Genomic DNA, 27,785 nt, shown 5'->3' with positions numbered 1-27,785 from the left:
ATGAATTTTATTGAGTCGCCACTAAGTTTGGTATTTGAGTGTTTAATTCTTTGATCTCTGAAGGAGCCCTCGCTCAGGTGATATTTTAGAGGGGGCACAGGAGGCACGACCCCCCCTAATTTTATCAAAATATTTGGATTTTTATTCGTTTAATATTTTTTTTAATGCTTGTAAAGAAGTAAATGGAATGTATAAGCAAATACATAGCTACAAGTCCCGAACGTGAGATAAGTTTGAGTTGTATTTATCGTAGAGCATATCACTCTCTACTGTAAAAACGCCCCTCTTAAAACGCTCATGGGGGCATTCCAAAACTTTATAGGATACGGTGCAGAAAGACTTAATCCATGAACTGAATAAAATACAAAAATCAGCATGGTTCGTCAAAAATTACTACGGGGGTACCCTGTACCCCTAACTCCAATAGTCCTCACCATCCTTCCACCTCGCTCAGTGTAGTCCTAAGGTATACCTTCCTTTCTCCATTTCCTTTTTTATATTTTTTAGCTTAGTGGCCCTCATTATTGCCATGACAATCCACGTCCCCACATCATTGCTGCCTTCTTCATGGTCTTATTTTCTTCTTCCATGGATACTGCTGCTGATGACGATGATGATAGTGTATTTGCAAGGATTTCACATCATATGGACCTCAAGTACCTTGCCAACCTCACTGCCACTAACAACATATGCCCTTAACCCATTCGTGCCGAACATCGGCAGTAGCTGACAAGCATTTTCATATGCAGGAGATCTAACATCAGGTCTAGCTGGCATGGATTTTTCAACGCAAACGAATGGATGACGGCTAGGACCAAAGCATGGGAAGTGAGGAGACCGCTGAGGTATCAATGCTTGGAAGTATTCATGCCCTACCTGAGACCCAGCTTAGCGAGGCCTTAGTGCCACCCCTCAGCAATTGGGCCCAACCATTCTACTCATCTATGATCCTCCTCACAGCAGGAATCTGTTGTGATGTTGATACATTGTTAATGCTTATTGCAAAGAAAAACTTTGCTGCATGCTCCAATTTTTTATAATTTGAAATGAGTTCTTTGTTTTTATATGTGCATACATATTTTTCAAACGAAATTTTAGGCTTACTATAAATGGACTTCTGGTGTTAAAGTCTTGTGATAACTAACTTCATGATTATCAACCCTAGAAATCCATTTAAAATTCTCCAATGCTTAAAAATATCAGTATTTTTAAGTAAGTGTAAATTATTGAAAATCAAAAGAAATGCTTGTTTAAAAATACAAAGCTAGTGCAATAAGGTAACCTTGCACTCATGCTAAGAAAGGGTCGAGTCCAGAGATAATATCCGGGTGCCCCATTGCTTAATGCTCCAGCCTTGCATTAGAGTTAAAATGGAGTTACAAGATTTCAGAGAGAAAAAACGGCTTTATTATAAAATGAAGAAGCACAGACAACCGAGCCAAAATTAAATTTGGATCCCAATCACATTTAATAAATAATGAAGGTACTGAATAACATTAGATTTTGGAGAGAAAAAAAATTGGTAGAAATTTTATATGATATTTAATGCAGGCATCTAGAGAATACTTGGTTAAGTACCATTACACCTACCATCAATGAGAGTCTCACAGCATATTGATTGCTAGCTGATGATAATTCTATAGGAAGTTATTTAATGGTTAACAATTACAGGTATCTTAGTGGCAAACATTACATTCAGGTAGTAGATTATTCTCAATATTCACATGGTGAGAGCAATGGCAAGATATTCTGCAAAAAAAAAATTAAGTACCAAAACTCAGTTATATAAGTACCACAGAGCATATGCTTTTGGGTCTCTTGAATTTATCAATGGTATAAAATCTTGAGGCCCAGCCCCAATATAATTTTCTCTAATTAAAAATATAACATCAATTTATGCTAAATGAATTCTATTTGCAGTTCTAATCATAAAACGGACATTTAAAATAAAGTATAAAAATGAATATATTATTATTACATTTAGAAGTTTAATTGACTTTAAAACAATGCTTTATAATTCCTCGAACAGAAGTCAAGGTCTTACCAAATAAGGATATGCTAAGAGCTGAGAGAAATAGAGGTACCAGGCAATGGAAAATACTTTCCAAGACAGAGATTGACACACTGACAGCAAACCTATGTAAAGATTTTACATGTATGCCATGACAATATATTTGCTTGGCGCAGTTGACACATGAAGCAATATGAATGAATATTGAAGTGTTCAGGTATTTACAAATAATATTTGCTTCCTATGAATTACATAATTGCAACTACCGAGTGGACTGAAAACCTAGCAAGTACAGTTATTCAAATAATTTTCTTCGAATAACGTTAAGTTAATGTCATCAACAAAGCATGGAAACAAAATCTGTTGATCCTCCTTGATAGGCATTGTTTGAATAACATTCATCACCAAAGAAAATACAAAAATTGCTAGGAAATCTCATGACTCTGAAAGAATTTCTTCAATTGTTTTGTCATCTTGCAATGGAGACCCTCCAAGAGCAGGCTCATTCTCGAGAAACTCTCTGAGCTCAGACTCCAAATCTGGGACTTCAACCTCTTCCACCACACCACCAGCCTCCACTACAACAACCGACATTCCAGCACTAGAATTTCCACCACGGCCACCGACTCCAGAGTTTCTGACCAGTGAGCTACTCGGTGTAGTCAAATGACTACTTACTGTAACAGTATTTGGTAATCTGCTATCTACTGATCCTGGAAGCAGTCCAATTCTTTCATTCACCAGGCTACCTTGAGCACCACTATTACCACTAAGACTACCACTATCCACCTCAACTTTACAAATATTAGACTTGCTCTCTGACACACCGAGCATTGCTCCAATACCTGTGCAGGGTGAATTACCCAACACTGGAATAGAACTCAATACATTATCTTCATTGCCCCCAATTATGCATTCAGAGGGCATACGGCCACCACCAACAACAACATTCTGTTTTGTAATTATCTCAGCTTCTTTGGCAAAGAGATTACTGTCTTTGCTGGGAGTGCATTTCTCAGAGCCAGTTCTCTCAGGTGGACATGCCTTAACATCATTCAATAAGATGTTCTTTGGCTCTGCAGAGCTGACATTGACAGCAGACTTGGTCGATATTTCAGGATCAGCATCACCATCTTCATTAACCTCCTGCATAAAAAGACAATAAAGTTATTATTAAGCATTTAAATGAGAAAGAAATTATTACGCATTTCAAAGTCACCATTCATTTGTCAATGGCTTACTGCACTACTAGGAGCAGAGTCTGGAATGTGGTTTCTGCCTTCACATAGTGATTTGATAAACTTAACAATCCCAGATCCATGATCAAGATGCAACATATCGTGAAACATGATGCCACAGATGTGTGATTGTTGGAAAAGAGGGCCAATAATTGTTTAACAACATTTGATTTGCAAAATTATATAAAAATATGCATGTTGAGGCAAATGCAGTATTATTCCTTTTGAGGAATAGCACAGGTAAGAAAGAATACATAGTGAGTAAAGGTGGAGGGGCTTTATCCTTCACCTTTGGATGCAACGAGCATCCGCTATAGCGAGCGATTTTTCAGAGATTTTGAGTACTTGTTACACTGAGTTTTCCCAATGAATCACAAAAATAAAAAATTTTAAATTATATGGTACCTTCAATAGTCAAACAAGGGACTAAATTTGTCAACCTTGAATGAATTGGGGGATTAATATGATCAATGCAAGAATATCAATTCTTTCACCACCACCCATTGATATTAAAACAGGAAAAACACCATACACACACAGCACATACAAATGAATACAACAAAGATGCTTCTCAACAACTGCAACTTTTACTCTCACTTAATGAATTTAAAATGAAGTTATAACTAAGCCACATGCACTGAATGAAAACATAAAATTAGATAACATAAAGAAGTACCTTTTTCAATACCATTCCCTTCTCTTCAATTGTAACGTCATTGTCATCCATAGATTCCTCCTGTTTTATGGAGACACCTGCTTCATCTCCTAAGGGCTCTTTCACAATACCATCCTGTATCTTAGATCTCATACCACTACTGTCACCAGAAGTACTTTCACCAGAAACCCCACGATCACTTGACTTGATAATAGGTTGCTCCAAAGTGCCAGACACGTTTCCATCAGATGGCAAGCTTCCACCGGATACTGATGAAGTGCTATTTTTAGGATGTTCAGCCCTTGGCAAAGATTCATCCCCTTCTTCATCTTCATCTACTACTTCTTCACATATATTTGCAGACGAGTTTGCCACAGTTGCAAGCTTACCACTACGAATAGCAGGAGAAATTCCCATTGCTTTTCGAATGACAGGGAGAGGTGCAATGGCTTCAGGATTCACCTTTTTAGCCATATCCGTTAAATTTTCTGTAATCTTCTCAGCTAAAAAGCAAACAAAATTATTATTAAACAAAGCAAGAGTAATAGTTAACTTGCTTAATCAATGTGCTTGATATCAAAGGAGTAAGACATAAACAGTGTTAGAACCTTGCACAGGATAAAATTATCAGTAGGGAATTTTGTGAAATTGGTGTTTTTTGCAAATTTTCTCACAAGTGTATTACATTTATTGTTTTGATGTTTACAACCTAAATTAGTTTAACTTTGCCATTTGAACATTTATTAAATTTGATGGTTTTTAGAGTTTAACTTGACATTTTATACAAAATTTCTTGTTTTTAAAATGCATGATACATATTATTTTAGATTTATTTTGTAGGTTAAGATACGTGATGTAAGTCCTTGTCCCATATGGCGACAAAGTGCTCGTTAATTGCTAGATCATTTTTGTGGCAGGATAATGGACATATAATTTTTGCCACCCTGTAAAAATATGACTTTTGTCTTCAGAATTTCATTCAAAGAGCAAATTTTGACTAATATGTCATAATAACTATTTGTGCAAGCAAGAATATTTATGACATGGTAAACCATGGAATTCACTCACTAATTTTGAGGTTATGCATTGCTGTATTTATGAATTCGTTTGAAAGACCTCGGAGCAATGGATTTCACGTGATGGTTGGAGTATTGCTGACATGGTAGGAAGGTAAATATAATGGCTAATATGTATTTCCATATGACACAAATCACAATTTTTCACAAATGAAATCGATACCTCCACTGCATAAACGCTCAACAATCGCCCACCAAATCAAATCCGCTCATCTATTACTATAAGGGCTATCTAGATGAGCGGATTTGATTTGGTAGGCGATTGTTGAGCGTTTATGCAGTGGAGGTATCGAAATACAAGAAAAAATTACTCAGGCAACTTGGTATTATCATTTTTCGTACAGTGCAACATTGCAAAAACCCATTTACATATTGTCATTTCTCCCTTCCTCCTCATACAATGCCACAAAATGCTAATCAAGAGAAAGATTATTGATCCCCACATCTTGAAGTATGTAGAATTGAAATGTGAGCTGGACACCATCACAATTTTGGCAATGGAGAAAGCCAAGAGGCAGTTTCAGCTTTAAAGTATGGGCCTCTCTAGGGTTAGAATGGTGATGGCAGCATTATTTAATTGGTAGTATATTAAATTCTTTTCACATAAAACAGATAAAAGGTGAACAATTATAAATCATAGCGGATTCCATACAACAGCCAACCTACACCTAGGAATTAGTGAAGAAAACCACTAGGAAAACAAAACACATTTCCCCTGCATATTCCTGGAGAATAGGCCAGAGAACCATCACCTATTATGCAGAGCACAGGGGATAAGGTCACCCAAAGAGAAGTAAAAAGGAGACTATAAAAGAGGGCAAGCTTATTTCTGACGATTCACGTATATATACAGTGACTGGGTAGCAATTGCAGTTCTGGCATCAAGATCTTTAGGTAGTCCAAATTAGAGGGATAAGACCGAGTAATTGTTGAAGAGTCCATTGCACACATTATGGGTAACTCAAAAACCAGACAAAATTCTTGGGACTGCAAATACTAAAAGTCATACGAAAGGTGTCCCAGAAGAGTGGGTGATGGGATGGGAAATGGCTGACCTCTGCAAAAGGGAAAGCAAAATTCTTAGGGTGGTTTTTGAAAGATTAATATGTAACTGCATAAATTGTATAAGATTAAAATAAATATATTATAGGAAAATGAAGAACAGGAAGGTAAGTCATTTCTCAACCTGATGCTGCTTCCGTCTTCCACAGCTCCTATCTCAAATATGCATGTGTCCTCCAAAGCAAGGATGATTTTAATCACAGGTATGCATTAATAAAACGTTAAACTAAAAGCATCCAAGTAAAAAACTTACCTAATTGCACTTCCATATCTGATGGCTTAGGCACCAGGGCCAAATGGGCAGGTGGAGGCTGACTCAACCTCTCCCTTTGAACTTGCTCCAACTTTCCAATAAGATCTCCAGTTTGATCCAATCCTCTCTGAAGAGCTTCATTCTTGAAGTCATTTTCTGCAATACACCAAAAAATCCCAATTCAATACTTCATACTTACACTGTTAAGATGTTTATATTGATTTAAAATTGGAAATAAATAAATTGTGCATGAATAAACAATTCTTGTACATATTATGCCTAGCAAAAAGTTCTACCTTTAAAAGAAGCCATAAATAATATCTCAATGACAATTTGGTAGGTGAATGCAAGGAATTATACCATTCAAGGCACGTCTTTTTGGCAAAAATGTATATAAAAGACACAAAATTTTCACTTTGCAAAACAGATTTGGGATATTTAGTTAGAGGTGATCATAGACTTGTGCAAAAATGTTATCAAAATCTGACACTCTTTCACAAGGGACATAGGATTGTTCCACTGAGGTGGAATGACCTACATATACAGTGAATCCTCGATTTTACATTCCCCCATTATACATTTTCCCTGATTTTGCACAGTTTTTATCAGGTCCCAAACAATACCGCCTTAAGAAAATGATACTCTATTTTACAATATTCTCAATTTTGCACTTTTTGTAAGTGGTCCATTCAAAAGTGTAAAATAGAGGTTTCACTGTATGTAATTTGATAATCAGGCTTTCATCAGTGCTCTAGGAACTATCATCTGAAAAGTTATGCCACGGTTCGAGCAGTGCCACTTTTGCTCCCTTGTCCATTTCTGGCAACTACTAACCAATTATCTGGGCATGAATCTTCATACTTCATTTCAGCTCCAGAGTAACTCTTAGCGAACCGACCATCATGTAAGGGGGCAAACCGTTTTGAGAACCAAAAAGAAATTGCAAGCTGTTACTGTAGCTAACCAAATTTGTATTTATTTTTAAGACACACATGGTTTCAAGAGACGTAAATTTTTTCAACTAAACTAACTGAGGATTGTGTTAGCAAAGGAGGCATTTATAACAGGATAGAGGTGATGAAATGGGTGTTCTATGAAAGAGTAAAGAAAATACTAATTAAAGATTTGGAGTGGAGTGTTTAATTGGATCGCAAATGTGGATGCTGAGGGAAGAAGATGAGAATGGACTTCAATCCCTTTCATTCTAGCAATAAACCCTATTCTCTTCCTCCTCTAATTTTTCTTTAAAGTCCTTTTCAACTGTTATTCCCCGCTTTTATTTCCAGGACAGTTTTTGAGGAAAATATTTTTCGCACAATTTAAGTGGCTTCCTTTAAGATAGTGCATAGATTTGAAAAGAGACATAATACAGTAAACTCTTGATTTTACGAAGCAGGATTTTACGAAGTTTTCGATTATACGAAGTGATATTGCGGTCCCGGTGAAAAGCCTATGCTAAATACATGGCGCTATTCGATTATACGAAGTTTCGATTATACGAAATTTTTTGAATTTACGATCCTCGGCTCGGTCCCTAGGAGCAAATGGCATTCGTTTATACGAACTACGGCGAAAAATTTGTCAACAAAACTAGTTACGCCGGCGTAAGTAGCTAAAAAATCAGCGCTTCCAACTGTGGTCCATCAAAAGTGCGAAATCGTAAATGATAATGCAACTTTGGAGAGAAATGGGTCGCCAAAAACCTCACTGTGGGAATTTAGGGGGAGTAGGAGTTAAGTTAAAATATCGCGGCTGGCATTATGCCCCTATTTACGTGCCTGTTCGTAAAAATAGCATCGACAATAATTCGTGGTTTAACATGTCAGGAAGGTCGCGCGGAGTATTTCGTACACCCCTAATTAACCCTTTGCACTGCTGTGAACGTACTTCGAAGACTACTTGACTACTTTTCGCCGAAGCACTTCGAAGGGTCCCTAATCCGGGACCCTTTCCTCGACGAGCTCACCCTCTCTGGCCCCTGAAACTGGGCTATTTTTTAATGCATTACTTGACGCAACCCTGGGTTTCAAAGGGCAAAGGTGCCATGGGGGGAAAAAGAGTAAAGTGCGTGTTACTGTGGGGCTGTGCGTCAACCAAACGGGCACGGACCAAATAAGCCCGTTGTCATTGGGAAATTTGAAAGGCCACGGTGCTTAAAACATGTAAAATTGGAAGCCCTCCCCGTTTTTTACCATGCAAATAAAAACAGCTGGATGACCCGAGAAATTTTCCAGCAAACGGTTATATGTCTTCAGAGAAAAATTGCTGGAGAGAACAGCAAAATTGTTTTAATAATGGATAATGCCACCGTTCATAAATACGTGGAAGATCTAAAATTGGCTAATGTTCGAGTCCTCTTTTTACCCCCGAACTCGACTAGCAAGTCCCAGCCCTTGGACCAAGGCATTATCCAGAATTTTAAAGTCCTATACCGGAAGAAGCTTGAGCGGTATTACTTGCGATGGATCGGTATGTATACATTCATCTATTTTGCTCATGTGCGTTTGGATATCGATTTAGATATTTTTATTCATGATTATCATTCTTTCAAATCTATTTGCTACTTTTATAAATGGGAACAGAAATTAATAACATCCCAAAATGGACGTTGATACATGCAATCCGCGCCATAATATCTTTTCGTGTATATTTTGGCCTTTGTGAATGAACAATTTAAATATCTTAAGTACTGGGCTCTATTTACCGCCAATTTATATTTCAGGCTTCTCGTAATGAAGACGCACTTCCAAGTCTAACCATGAACTTTCTTCTCACGCGCTTCCCCGTTCTCCCATGCTGGGGTTCTGTCTTTCCAAAGCCGTCCCTTCCCTCCTGCCGCCTTTGGCTGATCTTGCTGACACCCACCTTACGCATCCCAAACCCCTCCTTCCCCAGCATTTCCCATTCACTCCCTCCCTAAGGAGACTGAGCTTGTGTGCGTCGCAAAAAAATACGGCCCCCAAAAGTAGACTGAGGCAGAGCTGAAGGCCATTTCCCCACCCTTCTTTGTCCTGCCCCCTTCACCAGTCCTTGTGCTGACCACACTTCTTCCCTCAGGCAATCCCCATCCCAATCTTATTCACCCCACCCACTGGGAACGTTCCCCGATTGTGGAGAAGGGCATGGTTCATCTTTACCTGCAACGGGGGGAAGTTATTAACCGGAGAGAGGCGGAAGAAGTATCTTCCACTATCGGGAAAATGGTGCCGCGCTTATAATTGTCTCTCTTCTTCTCAGCTGACTTTTCAATTGAAATTAATTTCTTTGCTCTTTCCACACTATATTTATTTACGATTATGGCGCGACTATTTTTTAGTGCTAAAACTAAGAAAATCTTTTCTCTATGTCAATGATCCTTTGCCTAACTTTCAATACGGCGGAGAAAGGAACACGAAAACTAAATGAGGTGACGGTACAGGTTTTTGCGTGTCATTTTTTGGGAATTCACGCTAGCGAACCAATACTTAACCACGTTGAGAAATGATAAAACGTCTCTTGTAGGAAAACAATCAATGTGGATAATAACGTTTCTATCAATATTTCTCTGATACTGTAAAATGTTTCTCCTGTCGTTTTCCGGTTGGAACCTTGCTCCTGTCGGCATAAAAGGAGAGAAACATACTATATGAACAGGTCACCTCACACCCGGTATGAAGAATACAGTCCTGATGAAGAATTAAGTCTTTTATGGCAACGTCTGCGAAGATGATGGAACACAGTAGTCGGACGGAGAACTCAAAAGGAATTTACTTCAAATATTCACCAGAAGATAATCACATCCTACGTTATTTATGATCGTAATTGAATCTCAGTGAAAATAGAGCACATTCTGCTGAAAATACGAAGTAACTCGAAATATTAACTTACGAAGGTTATTTTGGAAACGGGCTAAGACCCTTGTTTTTCTTTTTTTTCTCGTCACTGAGCGATAGAGGGCGACGTAAATGGCGGTTAGGCCGGCTGCCGCTAAAATTCCGTGGGTGTCAGAAACAAATCTTTTGCATACTTAATAGTAGCTATTGGCTCCTAACCACAAATTTATTACTGTTAATTCTTATAATAAACATTGCAATTCATTATTTGATTACGTTTTCTAAACTGGTCGGGAATTTCTTTAGCGATCGTTGATGTTGAAGTATGAACAAGAAATGGGAATTTTATGGTGGTATAATTATTTAACGATTTTTCACATCATAAATCGATAGCAAAAAGCCTTTTCTATGAATTATACCGAAAATAACCACCGAAAACATTTAAATAAGACCACTAAAGACAAAAAACGGCGGAAGAAACAAAAGCGAACATTTTTTTCGTGACTTATGAAAAAGGTTTGAATTTACGAAACTCGATTTTACGAAGTGCCAATTTTCCGGTCTCACTGACTTCGTAAAATCAAGAGTTTACTGTAGATACAAAAACATGATCATTTACAAGTAACAATTTCTACAATTATTTCACCCACGATGAAACAGTCTTCCTCATACTTACCAACATTATCCAGAAAAGAAACATCTATTCCAACATCTGACAATGTTTTTAGAGCTTCAAAATCTATTTTAACATCAAATGGATCGCCTTGATTAGCAGCAGCAGTTGTTGATTCTGAAGAGTTACTTCGAGGACCACTCGGTTTTGGGGAAAGGTTCTCTGTAGATTGACTATTAATATTGCTTTTTTCAACCTCCTGCAGATAGCGTTTATACCGCCCACCTTCATCATCTGGACCTCCTTCACCCCTGACCTGGAATAAGGATTGTAACATGATTCATAAGAATGAAAACAATACACCAGGTTACCAATGCCAATTTTCACTTATAATTATTAATAGCAGTGGGCATACTTTTCTTCTATGTTCCTCCAGTGTTCTCATAGTTCTTCTATGCTCACCCCCGGTTACAATATCCAAAAGATTGTCCACCATTTTAAGAGCGTAATCACAGTCTTTGGCAAAATCCAAAATGCTATAGAAAATAAGAATTAATGATCATGAACACAAAATAAGTAAGATCACCACGATATGTAAGACATCATACACTTCAATCCAATACATATCATTCATCAAGGATATGTTTAAAAAGCAAAGTATTACTTTCCAAAATAGTTTTTCGACTTGAAGAGGTAGTATAACAATACCTTTCTGCATATTGAACAGCTGTTTCATCTCCATAGGTTGAATAAACCAAATCCGACTCTTCCTTGGTTAAGTTAGCAAAGGTAGAATCATATGAGGGAGCATACGACCCAAAAGAACCATAGTACAGTGGCTTGACTGCAAAGATAAAACATGCCAAATTTATAAAAACTTTTAGACCTTAATATTGCCAATACAATTTATGAAATAGGAAAAATTTTCTAAACAGATCGATCAAGGCATTTGCAATTACATCATAAAAATATTTATTATTGATCGGTGAACCTTTCGACTAAGTTCTGTGTCTTAGTAAAATTAGTTATTCATAGTGCTCATTTGAAATTATTACAGTAGACTCTCGCTATTACAAAGTTCATGGGACTGACAAACTGGAGGTTTGTAATAAAGAAGTTCCTATGAATGTTTCTTATAGTAATCATCAAAAAAAAAACTGTGTATAATATTCGCGATTAAATTACGTGCAAATATATAAAAACAAGAATATTTGTTTCAGTCTCTCAATAGAAGAGTGCCGCATAACACATTCGAGCGTTGATATCTTACTGAATACAGTAAGTCCTCGATATAAGAACTAGATGCATTCCGAGACCTTGTTCGTAAGTTGATAAACATGCAGTCCGAATGCCAAGAGTTGTGCGATGGCAGGCAGAAGGGTCTAGTTCGGGGTAGGGTGCAAGGTTGCCAGGTAAGAAAGGCAAATGCCCAAGTCACTTGTAAACAAAAGGGTTCCGTGAAGAGAGGAGCCGGAAGGGATGACAAGCATGAAGGACCCAAAGGAAGAATCCCTTGTTTTAGTGATTCAAAGAAAGGGCCTGTTTTGGTGGTTCAGGCTTATTTTGGTGCTCCATACCCATGTGACAGCATTGCATGACTATGCGAGGGTGTGGGATGCATTTTGGGGACAGCGATTGGCTGCAAATCATGCTGGCGCAGGGTTTTCCGCCCCTCCCTTTATGCTATCATCGGATAGCTCTCGCCGGCCAGACTGCATGCAAGGCATCGAAGAGTGCAGTTATCCTGCGGAATTCAAGCCTGCATCACAATTGTGACGAACTGATCTAGCTGGGTGTGTGACACAGCCGAAGCCGAAAAAAATCGCTCTCCGCATAGGGAAGAATGGGCAAAATGCTGAACAATTCCTAACTTCACACCAGATTCAATGATACTTTGTTCAGATTATAACCAAAGTGCGAGTTCCTCTATGCCACACTGCGTCACATCGGCCAAATCGAATGGTGCCAAATTCAAGGACCCAAAAATAACCGGATGACATTTTTTTTAAATTCAGAATTTATATTTTTGTGTTACAAAAGTTAGCCACTTTCAAAGTACTCCCCATAAACATTGATACATTCGTTCATATGTTTTTTTCCTCAATGCAAACACCTTTGGTACTTGTCCTTTCTGATGCCTTGCAGCACCACCTTCGATTCTTTTTTCACCTCCAGAATGCCATCCAATCGTTTCCCTTTCATCACCCTTTACATCCGGGGAAACAAATAAACTCACAGGGTGAGAGATTTGGTGAGTAGGATGAGTGAGGAAGGAGTGTCATACATTTTTTCCAAAAACTCAAGTCGCATCAAGCAGCAATACGTGCCACTTTTTGATCAGGAGTCAACAAGCAGGGGAAGAATTTTGCCTCGATTCATCTCATTTGCAAATCTTCAGCTAAAATGCACAGTGCAGAACTCCAGGAACGGCCAGATTGTTCAATGAGTTCACCACCAGTATGTTTCTTACCCTCGTCCAAAAGGGCACAAATTTAAACACATTTTCATCAGTTCTAGACCTGGACGGGCAGCCCAGGCACTGAATGAATTCGATCAACATGTTGCCACATATCTGCAGACACATCAACCACGTCTGACACACTTTTACTGAGTAGAATACAAAATTCAACGCTGCACTCTGCTCTCAAATATCAGCCATTTCCAAAATCAATGAAGTCAAAACACTCTTTGAACTAAAATGTCACAGGGGCTCGTTACAGCAGTCTACAGACACACCGCCACTGACTCAGAAAGGGTGCATTAACACAGTGCATTGATAAAATTCAAATATATGAGTACACATACCATCATATTTTGTTTTCAGAGTGTTAAAATGTTTTCAAGTAATTTTATGTTTCTCAGGGGCAATTATGGTTGCTCCAGTAATCTGGTTTCTTATTGGATTGATCCAGCCACCCAAAATTCAGCATGAAATATCTCATGAAAATAAAAAGATGTTAAGACCCTTTCAATAGAAGGATTATAGCAGTAACATCTGCTTGTATAGCAGCGAGGCTTGGACGTTGACAGCAGCAGAGAAGTCAAGAGTGGAAGCTTTCAAAATGTGGTGCTATCATAGAATGATGAAGATACATGCAAGTAATGAGGAAGTGTTAAGAAGAGAGTGAGAAAACAGAAGTCTCCCAAAAACCTTAAGCAGAAGATGGGACAACTTAGCTGGCCACATTATAAAACATGATGGCCAGATGAAAACAATCGTCGAAGGACAGGTTGAAGGGAAGAAGTGCAAGAGACAGCCTTGAATGAGTTACATAGAACAGTCTATAAAGGATCTAAAATAGAAGAAATACATTGCTATGAACTTATAAATTCCTTGAAAACGTTTTAACTAGAGATGTGCGAATAGTATCCGCGAATAGTCGAATACCTCGAATAATAGAAAGTATTCGATATTCGAGATCTCGAATAGTTATGCCAAAGGTACCGTCTCGAATACCTCGAATACTTTGAATTTCGCGTCATACACTGTCGCTCGCACGTTGTTGGTAGTTGACTCGGAAAAATGAGGAGAACTCTAGTCGTTTAGTGCATGCAGCACCGTTTTAGGCAAGCTGACGAACTACATCAAATTCGCGGGTTAGAGCGGTGAAAAGAGTTCGACGTGGGGAACCGTAATTGATTGGGTGAAAAAATCCGAAAATCCCAGGTGTCCCCCATCAGGAGTACCTCAGTGCCGTGGGATAGCAACATTGGCGCATTTCCCACGATCCGCTATCCCCTCCATTCAGCATTCACCCCACCCCATCTGAAGATTTCCTCTTCTCCCAAATCAATCAAAAGGTCCCAGCTCGTGCAGGGATCGTGTTACGAAGACCTTAGCTTCGAAAAAATATCAAGTTACCGGAAAATAATAAAATCGCGTTTCACCCTTACCTCTTTCTCCCCCACAGACCACTTTCCCGCGTCCATCTTTTGATAAAAATAAGACGAGGTGTTTACCATGTGTCCTTCTTGGCTAATAATGACAGGCACTTATTTTGAATCTTCCCCAGGAGAAGAAACTACCATAGGGAGGAACTCAGTGCCGTGGGATAGTGACATTGACACATATCCCACGATCTGCTATCCCCCTCCATTCAGCATTCGCCTCAACCACTCTGACGATTTCCTCTTCTCCGAAATCAAACAATAGATCCCAGCTCGCGCAGGGATCGTATTACGAAGACCTTAGCTTCGAAAGAAATATTAAGTTACACAAGAACAATAAAACGTGTCTCACTCCCCCCTCCCCCCCTCTACTCACCCACTGGCCTTTTTCTGCTTACCTGCTTCGAAGTTCCCCATTTCTGGAGGTCAAATGCTGCATGAGTCATCTACTAGCCCAAAAGTTGTCTAACAATGACTTTCGGCTATTGATATTACACTTTTATTGGATTGAAATATTAGTAATATGCGCGTAATTTAAGAAAGAATAAGACCAAACACGACATATTTATGTCTTTATTTAAGCATTTTACGCAGGAGAATATGCCGGAAAGACGAAGAAATACGACGGAGGCTTAGCATTTTGGCGTAATGCTCAAATAGGGTGCTTCCCTATTATTTTTTTAATTGCCTGAATCGAAATATTAATACTCCTGGAGTACGTATTTAACGCTTTTAGATTTTTATAAGACGATATCTATTTTTCGCGATTAAATTAAAAGTGAATATTTTCAAGCGCGCGAAAACGCGACGGGTAAGTATGAATGCCGGGAAAAACTCCGCGTGACTTCGTTCTGCTTCTCTTTGCCGCAAGTGAGGTGACCTTGGGGCGAGGCTCTGAGCACTAATACGACGCAGGATGCTAGCAGGTAGCCGAGTATAGGGGTGCCGACTTACGAAAAATATTGGGGGGGCCGAATCGGGGACCCTGCCTCGGTAAATTTTATAAGTAGTGAGTTTAAAGTTTATTAAGCATTTTTGAAGAGTCATATGATCAACATTAGAACCCTGTTCACTCGAATCTCGATATCTTGACACTTTGGGGAAAATTGAAAAGCCACATTTTTTCCTCACATCTGTAACGAATTTTTGGGGGGACTTGAGCCCCCTCAGGCCCCATGGAGTCGGCGCTACTGGCCCATGCTAGCTGGTAGCGCTTGGCTTAAATAAGGATTATTAATACCTTATCAAACGAAGACAACTTTCCGACCTTAGCCAGTTTTAATAAGTGATTATTAAGACATGTTTCCCTGAGCTCTGTGCCTCATGCATGCATTGGTAACCTCAGACAATGTAAAACTCCTATCCTTTCATGTAGAAACTAGGTTCCTGTTACGTCACGTGGAGTGGCATCGCATGGGCGCCAATCTGACCTTTTTCAAATGAGGATAAAATTGACCATTGCCATTGGTTTAAACCGGTATTTCTTGAACCAAATAATTTGTATATTATGAATACACCAATAGTAGGTAAAGAATCACAATTAATGCCTTTCGTTTTCTTTAATGAAAGAAACTACCCTATTGAAAACATAAAATTAAAATATTCCATTAATCAGCTAAATTCCTGTTTGAATCCTTTAAAGGCAATCACAATTACTCGCCAAAATCTTGGGTTTCCTGCTGCATAGGCGACCTAGTCAAACATTCTCACATTCATCGTTTAGTATTTGAGGTATTCAAAATTCGAGGTATTCGAATATTCGAGCAAAAATTAGATATTCGAATTCGAGAAATCTACTATTCGACCCATCCCTAGTTTTAACACTCTGAATAAAAATAAGATGGTATGTGTACTCATATATGTACATATTTGAATCTTATCGATGCACGGTGTTAACCTTGCTAAGACTAGTGGATAGAAGAGAGGAATGAAGAGCAGCACCAAACCAATCTTATGATTATAGACTAATGATGATGATGATGATGATGATGATGAGCAGAAAGGCTTTACATTACCTGTTTTGGCAGCGTTCCTTCTATCCTCACGAAAACCCTGAAGTTGGCCAGTGCCATGAGTCAGTTTTCCAACAAGGGATCCTAAAGATACTGGCTTCTCGTTTGTCCCAGGAGCAACTCCATCGCCCGGAATTAAAATTGCTAATGAGGTGGTTCCATCCCTTCTCTGTCGTAAAAATCCCATCTAATCAATAAAATAAAGATATGCAAATTAGCCAAAAATATGTATGAAGAACAAAAGTTAATCCACTAGTGAATGCTAAACTACAACTAGATTTCCTAACAGGACACAAAAGTTCTTACTCTCTGACAGTCAGCTTCAATACCTCCAATGCTACGTGACCACCATATCAAATCAATGCAGATAACAAACCAGTTCCGAAAAAAATAAAAACTAGCTTTAACCTGAACTAAATCTCAAAAACTCATTACGCTAATTTAAAAATGTAAATACTAAACACCACAAATATAATTTTCACACCTGTTGAAGCATGCCTGGCCCATGGACACTGAGATACAAATTTACTTTTAATAATGTAACAAATAGCATCTATACATAAAATCAGACCGAATACCAAAACTTTTTTAAGATAATGTGGAATTAAAAGAGGTAGTATAATATAAAATATAGCAACCAGCAGCACACTCATTATCATGCATTGTCGTAATTAGCCACATCAAAAAATATAATTTCTTATTTACCACTCTTGAGACAACTTATTCACAGAAAGTGATGACCTTTTCTGCATACAACATGTTTCAAATATCCTTCATATTATCACTTTAATCAAAAACAGCATGATTACAGCTAATCTCAGAGATTAGTACAAAGAAATATTACCTTAGCTCCAGCACGCTTCAAAGAAAGCTTATGAGCAGCATTAGCAGCAGCTCTTTTAGCTTGAGCAATTATATCTTCAGGAGACATGTCATCACTTATAGCCTCAAGTTTGCTCCTGTAAATAATATAAATGAAAGTTCATAAGCACATACCATTATACTAAAATGCTATATTAGATTACTAAGTCCTGGCTAATACCGTTACATATAGTCTTGGCAATTCTCAGCATGCACCATAATTTAAAACTCATTTTAAGAGTGCTGAACACAATCCTTCAAAGCTCAATACACATCAATACCACCCTTCATTCAGAGTACAATAAAGCAATCCTGAATTTTTGGAAGGGTAATTCCTTAATTCTCCAAATATAGTCCTAACCCTAATTTTTTAGGCGTGATTTTGGGAAAAAATTTCTTTGGTGCAAAGAAAGCCTTTGTGCTTTAGGTTCATCACATGTTCAGTGCTCTTGGTGTACAACTAAATAAATACATTACCCTACTAGACAAAAGCACCTTATGAATCAACTGATATTTGAAACTGCAACCTCATACATAAAATGAATTTGCAATCAAGTAATTCTCAGCACTTATTGAGCTCGTAAAATCCTGATAATGGCCTTATCTATGCATATTTTTGAAACAGGATTAGAAAAGTACATTTTTCTGCTAGCTTCATATTATCACAGAATTGATATGCTTGAAACCAAACACAAGAATTGATTTTCTGTCACAGTAACACTTGTCAACTCCATACTTTTATCATAGAATATAGGCCCAGGGAACGCTGGTCAATCCAGTAATTTCATATCATCTTTAATGTGTGCGATTGAAGAAAGTGGCTTTAATGAGGAACTTGCATGGGTCGTAGATTGCTCTAAAAACTATTTTGAATAAGTCAAATGGATACATTAGCTCGCAAAAATACCTTCAGTTTCTCCATTCAACATCAAAAGAAATAAAAAAATTGCATTTAAAATCGAGAAAAATTTCTCTGAGCCGACCACTGCGCGAAGACACCCGAGCGTTGCCGAGGCCAGGCGTGACGTCATAGGTGCCTAAACAACCGTAGGGAGTAGGGAAATACGCTGAGCGCATGGTGTAAAATTTGTTTTGAGGGAGTATTTAGCCGCTCATCGTCACTTTATTTTGTTCTGTTATTCTTGGGCAAGTATTCCTATTGCTATTGTGCCTAGATTATTACTTGGGATATTAATAATGCGGCATCGGGATGATGAAGTACAAGCGTTTCACTTCGTGTGTTTTGGTTATCAGAAAAATGGATGATAACGTTGCCACTCGTTCGAATAGTACACCTGAAATTCATCTACGTCTACATAATACCCCGCAAGCCGCCTAAAAGGCGTGTGGCATGGGGTGTTAGGACACCAGCCTTTTTTTAGAACACCAAAAATTGATGCCACGACCCTCATGGAATTTGTTAAGACAAATTATTGCTATACGTCGGCGGCAAATCGAGTTGTAAAAGAAACTTGTAATACTGGAGGATAACGATCGTAAGCTGTGCTGTTGACATTAGAGTAAGCTGTGCTGTTGAATTTGGCAACGCCGGATTAACGGAGAAGGTAGTCCTATCCGTCCTACGGTACGAATTCACAGCAAAACAGTCTGCACACAATCCACATGTGAGATCGCGAATCGGTTCCGCTGCCAACACACACACAAGCTACAACCTATTTCAATAATATAGGTAAATCCATAAACAATATACTAGCATATACCATAATAATATAGTGGGAAATAGGCAAATACTCTAATCAAAAACTGGATGTCACTATCACATTCTTATATTCATCACGTACAACTTACAATAACAGAACTCGTTATGATGAAAACAACTATTTATTCACTGATTTAAACCCTTAAATTATCCCACACAAGTGACACAGGTGACATTTCTCACTACTATTCGTTGAAATAATGGAATAACAAACTTCACACACAGTTTTTATTTCAATAGCGTGATCGTGAAATGTCATATCTACGGTGAACAACGGAGATTAGCACGCCACTGACAATTTTTACACTACTGTTAGACATTTATCGATAGCGTAGTAGCACTTTTTACAATTCAATCACGATGGAACACTGATAACTCATGGCCGATATTTTTCAACCTTGTCAAACTTTGTGCATTACAACCACTGGCACTGTGATTATTAGCAGTAGCTTAACGGGAGATGTCACGTTGAAAATAACACTATTTTGGCACAAAAATGTTCCTAGATGTCTCCAATCAGCGAGCAAAAGTTGCATTGACTGGAATTCACCCCATAATACAAGCACAGACAGTCCTAAACGACAAATTCTCCGGTACCTACGAATAAACGGACGAAGTTATTGTATATAAAAGCTAAGCGGACATTAGTAAACATCAAAATCGTTCTAATTATATACTTAAATGAATGATATGCCGTCGATAACATCAACTTACAATTAACGTATCCCCTTTCCAATGGCCGTGGCTCAGACTCCTACAACGATGTTATTTAGGTATTATCAAATTTTTGGTTTAACTGCTCCAGTTTTATATTTTATGCCCTTACTCAGATATTAATATTATAAATAATGCAAAATACGAGGGCTTCCAAGCCTCTATCGTCGGATATTTATCTTTAAATATAAAATAATCAACACGTCTAACAAACGAAGCTCTCACAACTGCTGGCAACTATTACAAACAATCACAACAATAGCTTCGCGTGATGTTTAGGCACCTTTGACGTCATCGAGGCTTCGTCGGCAGTGGCTTGGGGGGTGAGGGAGTTTTTCCCGCGCTTTAAAATTCGTAATATTTATCATTAAATATCTCGCGAAGGAAAACTCAGATTTACATGCGGTTTTCTTTGTTGTATTCAGAAAATAATTTTCTGTCCGCCTATGAAATAAAAAAAATTCATGCAAGTTCCCCATTGCCATTTTGTAAGTGCTAGTACATATTCACCATGATTTTTGACATGATGCACGTACTCCTTGCATTGAGAAATGCACTTGGATGCATCATGGTTGTAGAAGGAGAGATGTGGCAGGAATGTAAGAATGTCAATGGCTGATAATAATAAAACAACTTTTGAATTCTGAGGTTTAAACATTCAGAAGATACTAGGAAACAACTTGCGGATTGCTTCATGACAAGTAATTGAGCATACTACAGAGGAAAGAGCTACTATTTAAAACGTATTAACCAAATAGTTTTACCTGTAATTTCTTCAGATGGTAATGGGACCGAGATACATCACCGTACCGAGGGGGAATACATGCTAAGGAGGAACCTACTAAAGTTCCACCATATTTTAACAGCTAGCAGAAGATTTTCTATAGTACTGAAATGAATTTTCAAATAAAATAAAACCACTGCCATGAGTACTCTCAGCAAAACCAGGCTTGAGCTTGCATTATTTTATTGCGTTCACTTTTTATTTTTAACAAATATATTAGGAATTGGCAAGATCAGTTTCTATTTCTACCAGTTCTCTAGATCAGAATTAAAACCAGAGTCATAAAGAATTCCCACCAAAATTATTGGATCAAAAACCAGTTTGAAACCTCCTCAAACATAAGCTGAGGAATTGCTAAAAAGCCTTTGGAGCATTTAACTTTTGGCTTTAAAGAATTTAATAGATTAAAAAGTTTTTGTGTGCATCCAGCTACGTATGCTGTGTCTGTCATTTCACATGTGTGGCACTGAAGGAGCTGTGACAAAGGCTGTGTTATGAGAGGCCAAAATAGAGACTCATTCTTCAGTTATGACGTCTGAAACGGAATGAAGATCAAGTGTATATATTTTGGTCATCGGGACTGAAGAGGTAAGGAACATGTAAACCATTAAAAAAAAAATCAAAAGCCATTGCCACTGATTAATTCTCAGCCAGAAGTAGAAAATGCCATCTCACTGCACAAAGTCAAGCAAGTACAGGCGGTCCTCGACTTTCGTACACTCGACTTTCGTACAATTTGCACTTTCGTACGTTCAAAATTGACACCTTTTACTTGACTTTCGTATGCTAAATTCGGACTTTCGGACGTTGGTCTGTAATTTTTTTTTAATTCCCGCGATGTTTATTGCGCATCCCAATATTCAATTGTTTCAAATGGCAGTATATGCGAACAATACGAACGTATATAATGAAGGGAATTGTTAGTAGTTGACTCTAATCTAGGTGATTTATTTGGGAGAGAGACTGCCTGCTATAGGCTCCTTTATCAAAAGAAGAAAGCCTTCATTGAAGATATTTTTCAAAAGAAGTTGACTAGACATCATCAAATAGCTTTCAATAAAACTAGTAAGATCTTCTTTCTAATTGTGGTTTTTCGTTTGAGTGCTGTTTAATTCATGTGAACACCTTCAGCAACGATATTGCACGAAATATCACACGAATTCCGTTTGTCTTTTGTCTTTTTTTTAAAAACGTGCGAAATATATGCGATCACGAATGTCACCTGCCAAATGTCGAATTTTGGTGTAAAAATTAAAAGGTATCCAGAGTGCGGGTTCAACAACTACATTTTGTTATGCTTCTTGATATGTCTTTTTATTTATAGTGGACATAATAAGTGGAATGTCAACATAAACGCCAAGAGGAATTTTCACTCAATAGCCAACGGAGTTCTTGTTTTTTAAACTTTTATTTGCATTTTCTGCGTATTTATGAAAGAAATTAGATGATTTGAGGAGTTTTATGAACATATTATTAAAATTAAGTCAATTGAAATGAATTCCGTGAAAAAAAAGGTTTTAGTACGTATATTCCGCTCTTCTGGAACGTAACCCCTAATTAGTATGGAAGTCAATGGTTCGACTTTCGTACATTCGACTTTCGTACAAGTTTTAGGGAACGCATTATGTACGAAAGTCGGGGACCGCCTGTAGCATACAAAAGAGAATAAAATCTTGTGATAAACACTGCAATTGTTGCAATGACTTTTTTTCACATCAAATATGCCAATTTCACATTTGCAATAGCCCAAAATAAATATTAAATATTAGAACCGATATCAACATGTATTCATATATATCACATTCACAGATTGAATTATTCAACATGTCGAACATCAACTTGCATCATAACCAGATTCAGTCCACAAAAGATAAAAGAATTAACTCACCCAGGCTTCGGCTTCATGTTCTTTCTCTTAGCTTCTCTACGAGCCATGTCATCACCATCTTCAAATTCATCATCTCCTTCTTCAGTTCCTCCAACCCCAACTTCTGCTTCATTAGAAACACCTCCTTCTACCACACCTTCCATTGAAACTTCATCCTCTCCTTCTTGCTTAATGATTACTGCATCACCAGATCCCGAAATTTGTGAAGACGCTGAGAGAGTAGCAGGTGGCTGCTGGGGAGGCTGAGGAGGTGGAGGGAGATTGAGCTCAAAGCCCAATTCTCTCCTCGTAAGACGAGCTAATGATGGTAAAACAGGTGCAAGGGGCCGTATTTTCTCTGGTGTCATTGTGCGAAGACCCACATGAAGTAGTCTCTTTGCAGCCTTGTAGTATATAGTATCTGGGTGGTTGTAAACCATTGCATTGTTGCACATTAACTTGAAATCTTCCTATGAGAGATCAAAATCAAATGGCATTAATAACATCAAGTATCAGTTACAGGTATGATATATCAATTGATTTTCAGTGGATTGGATCAAGTAATGGTCATAAACATCTAAATGAGATCAAAGGGCCATTCCATTGAAATTCACGAAAAGCATAGGGTCAACATCAGGGATATTTCTCAAAAACTATACGTAGCACACAGATTTCATGTTTTAGAAATTTGCCACTTTTAATTTTCTGAGTTAATTTTTCAATATGTTACAGCCACTAATTAACAAAAAAACACCAAAAGGCCACTCTGGCAACCTGGTGGAAAAGTAAATTTTCAAATGTCAGTAATCTGGACAATAATAAGACTAGGATGTTGAGAATTTCTAAATTCTAGAGTGATTCATACTATCATTACTCATTAGCAAGAAAATTTGTTATCTCTAGTTAACAAGAAGAATAATATTAATTTTCACAACAGTTTAAAATTACAAAATACCGTGATCCACCACACTTGAACTCATCTATAGGAAAACAGAATGAGTCCAGACGAGAGTAAAAAGGGGAGATTTTCCACCACAGCTTAAGAGTGTGGCCAACAACCTGTGCAAGATGGTCTGCCCATGGGCACATTCATAGGGAGCGAGTGTTGAGAGTGCTTCCATAGTAGCTATGGAATTTCCCCCGGAGTGCAACTGATATACGTAACAACTCAGTGGGAACACTCCATCATTTCTATCTTTTAAGAGCAATCTTTTAAGCCGCTACTTGCCTAGGCACTTGTTGATTGGCAGAAGTTCAAGTAATGACCAAAGGAGGCCAATGGCATTTTGCTAAACGATTCAAAAGCTACACCTACACTCACACAAATTTTCCCAATCAGGGAGGCTGAGAATATGCTACATAGCAGTCCATTCCCATGAATTCAACCACTCCATTCACCACACTCAGTTTGAGTGCTTTGTCATTTTCCAGGATGGTCTTATTCACATTTTGTTGCTCATGAACTTCTCGTTCTATGTTTTTCATCATAATGCTATTGATACTCGGCTAAGAGAGTATACTGGCAGAGCTCTGGCTGGTTATTGTTTCACACAAACAAATGTACTAACGCAACCAATCACCTCTACTCGCCCACGACACCTAATTTAGTGCTGCCACCTGGATTACCTTCCCGATGCCATTAATAATCCAAATTCATATATATTGCAAACACTAAATGTAACCTTACATGCGCCCAACATTTTTCATTTTGGTCGTAATGATTGTCATAAAGTATGTCACCATTTGAGTAACAATTCATATCGAGATTCAGACATGGACAGAGAAATTTATTTTCTTCTTTTTAGTTGGCGAGAAAAACGTTTTTAAATTTTTTTAATTTATAATATTATTTCAGAGTGGTCTTTTTGACAGTTACAAGCCAGCGAACTGATTGCAGATTGCCACGGGCTAAAAATTAGTTCTATTTTAATGAGAAATTTGATAATTCTTACGTAAAATTAGAAGTTCAAAGTGGTTTCTTTGATTCCTTAAATTCTATAGCTGATCCACAGGTTGAATACACATAGATTGTGCTTATTGATAACTTAACAATGTTTTCTACTGAAATTAAAGAAAGACAGAGAGAGAAAGAATGAGCTAAAAGTTACTGAATTTAATCAGATTTAAAGAGGCAAATTGCAGGCTTTAACATGAATGACACCTTCCTGAAAGGGAATAAGGCTCGCAATAATGAATTTGCTACTTTTCAGGTCCTTCGAATTTTGTTACATTGTGGTTATACTGTATGTGTAAATTAAATAGAACAACCAATTAAGAAACCTAGCCCATATATATAAGTTAATACTTAGAGAATGCATGGCCAATATGGCCTCTTCAAAATGATAATAAATTACTAACCACATACTCTCCTAATGTTGCATACTGTCCTTCATCTATCTTTTGCTTCATTGTACTGAAGTCCATTGGCCTTCTTATGATCCTCGAATACCCAGGAGCTATGCTATCAGTCACTGGCCATGCAAAAAAATGATGTGGATCTCGTCGCTCCAATGCTCTCAGGAGATGCTCCAACAAACGCTGCAATGGACCACGCTCCTGCTGCCTCTGACGCAATACACAAGATCTTGGTTCTCTAGATCCACCTCCACCTGATCCAGGGCTTTGAAGTCCTGCATTTGATAAACTGGAGTTAGCAGCTAAAGAACTTGTCATCTGAGATGTAGGCTGTCCTTGGTTGCTGCCAGCATTGGATCCTTGAAAAAATAAATAATAACCATATGCTTGAGAAAAGTTATCCTTAAAACAATTCCTTGAACTAATAACCTCCCAAATAAATATCAAATAACACTTCTTAAGGTAACCTAAATAAGGAGATAAGAGAAAGTTTTGAAAAATCCATTATTTCAGCCATTATAATCACCACAGCTCTTTAAAATTCACACACAGATTAGGTCTTTAAGTGGTAGTGGATGAACTTTCTGGTGAGATAGAATTTCCAAATTTTCCAAGTCTTCTTAAAATCGATAACAATTGAAATGTACCTAAGCAACATTTATGGCATTTTTCAATACAACAAAGGAGTGAATTTAATACTTATTAATATTTAAACCATAAATTATGTAAAACCTCCTACAAAAATACAAAACACTTTCCAATCATCTGCCTATTTCTCAAGCTATTCAAAATGAAAAATTGACAGCAGTAACACTCTTGCAAATATGTTAATGACATCTCAAACTCAGGCTGAGCTTGTCACTGCCTAAAGCATTGGGCTTCAAATGATTCTTTGTTGAGCAAATCCTTCACTCAAAAAATTTTCACCCTCAAACAAAATAGAACTCTAATGTCATCACCCACTCATGAAAAGAGGGCAACCACTTACGAGCACTATATTTTTAACTTAATGAATTAAGAGAATGACTGACTAAGGAAGATATTTTCATCTTTTCAACCAAATTGCATCTACTCACAGTGCAATCCTTTTTTATCACCCCTCTTTCATTGAGAGTATCACATACTCTGTTCTTACATATAAAATATAAAAAGGGGATATTAATCCATTCAGTAAATGCCATAGAAACAGCTAATCTTAAACAGAAGATAATACCTTCTATATTAGCTGTAGCTAGGTTAGGAGGCATTGAGTCACCAAATTGTCCTTGGGATGTTGGTTGAAGACAAGGCCTTTTGGCAGGTGGGGGCAAGTGCTGGGATGATGCTGAGTTAACAGAAGCTATAGAAGCTCCAGCCATGAGTCCACTTGAAGGTGCTGTCCCTCCAAAGTTTCCTCCTGTAGCTCCAATCTCAGGAGCAACTCGCTGATTTCCTCCTTCATGGACGCTCACAGATATATCTACACCCTCCCTCCTCCTATGCCCACCTGCCAAACCATTTTCTGCATCATCTTCTTGACTTGATCCGCCCCTCAAGTGCTTTCGTTTTTCCTGTAAGGTAAACAAGCATTTTGCATTCTAAATCATGCTTGCTAATGCTGATAAAAAATCATACACAAAGTAAATATTCTCATTAACTATTTTTAAGAGCAAAATTAACTTAAAACTAAATAAAAATCTCATCTGATTATTTGATTTTACCTGTGTTATAATTCTATCCACATTTAAATAAGCACTTTGTAGCCAATGAGAGGACAGAACACAAGGATGAGAGGAGAAGATTACAACAGCCAAGAGTGGAATATTAGACAACATATGCATCTTACTAGATGGCTAGGAGAGGTATTGAGGAGGAGGAGGGGAAGTGATGGAAAAGGCTCCGTCACCCAAAATCCCAAGCACACAGGAGAGATGGTCTTTCAAGATAACCCTCACAACTACAATTCAAACTGAAGCTTTCTCGCAAAAGTGTAGGTTGAGTAGATAAGCAATTCTCGTATTCCATTATTCTAAAACACAAGCCTAACAAAATAATGAAAATGCTCTCTTCCATCATCTGAGTGGTCGATGGTATCCTGTTGCTAAAATATTAAAAAAATATTTGTAATCTTTCTTCTTCACCCTTTCCTGCCTGTGCCTACAATTGGAACACATTTTCCGTGCTACGAGTAGCATGAGAATATTTTAAACCTCTCTGTAAGGAGCTCTTTTTTGCATTTAAGTTATCCTGGTATTTTCGTCCCTCAGATTTGGGACCCAGCTCCATGGGGTGCACTTCCCATACCCCAGCCAGTGGACTACACCCTCTAACCCTATCATAGCACAAATCCACAGTCAACTTATTTGGTTACCGGTGGTTTTTTCAACCAAACATTTTATTTGATTTTCAATAATTTACTCTTCTAAAAGAATTACTAACATTTTTTTAAGAATTGTGGAATTTTAAACAATTTCTAGCATTAATAACAACAAAGTTCGTAAATAAAACGTAATAAGGCTATAAGTCTCGAATTCCGTTATTTTTAACAATAAAATTTCGTTTAAAAATTGCTTACGCACAGAACAAAACAAAGAATTCATTTCAAAGAATAAAAAATTGTAGTGTGCAACAAAATATCATTGAAAAAACTATTGACAATATAACCACTTTGCAACGGATTTGTGGTGAGGATGATCATAAATGAGTGGGAGGGTCGGGCTTTATTGCATGGGGAGTGGCCCTAAGGACTCGCTAAGCTGGGTCCCAGGCCGGGCCTGAATGCATCAGACAATAGGGTAGTTTCCTTGATCAAAGGAAACGAAAGGCAATGATGCGATTCGTTACCCACCATTTGTGCATTCATAATGTAAAAATTATTTGGTTTT

General features: G+C 37.8%; 1 protein-coding gene across 2 annotated transcripts in view; it reads right to left on the bottom strand.

The window, feature by feature from the left end:
* Window positions 1–1,525: 1,525 nt before the first annotated feature.
* Window positions 1,526–27,785, bottom strand: part of LOC124158139 — a 28,903-nt gene continuing 2,643 nt past the window's right edge. For both annotated transcript variants that reach the window (XM_046533326.1, XM_046533334.1), the window contains 11 exons: window positions 26,135–26,471; window positions 24,925–25,280; window positions 22,588–23,036; window positions 17,465–17,579; window positions 16,624–16,807; window positions 11,429–11,564; window positions 11,136–11,256; window positions 10,784–11,036; window positions 6,296–6,451; window positions 3,926–4,407; window positions 1,526–3,157 (listed from right to left, as the gene is read on the bottom strand). In XM_046533326.1, the coding sequence (XP_046389282.1) occupies window positions 2,447–3,157; window positions 3,926–4,407; window positions 6,296–6,451; window positions 10,784–11,036; window positions 11,136–11,256; window positions 11,429–11,564; window positions 16,624–16,807; window positions 17,465–17,579; window positions 22,588–23,036; window positions 24,925–25,280; window positions 26,135–26,471 (3,300 nt within the window). In that variant the 3' untranslated portion in view covers window positions 1,526–2,446. The remainder of the gene's footprint in view (window positions 3,158–3,925; window positions 4,408–6,295; window positions 6,452–10,783; window positions 11,037–11,135; window positions 11,257–11,428; window positions 11,565–16,623; window positions 16,808–17,464; window positions 17,580–22,587; window positions 23,037–24,924; window positions 25,281–26,134; window positions 26,472–27,785) is intronic.

This window comes from Ischnura elegans, chromosome 1 (assembly GCF_921293095.1).
Source record: "Ischnura elegans chromosome 1, ioIscEleg1.1, whole genome shotgun sequence".
In the NCBI taxonomy this organism is placed as follows: domain Eukaryota; kingdom Metazoa; phylum Arthropoda; class Insecta; order Odonata; family Coenagrionidae; genus Ischnura; species Ischnura elegans.
Note: the sequence above shows the minus strand (reverse complement) of the source record. Positions and strands in the feature narration are given on the sequence as shown.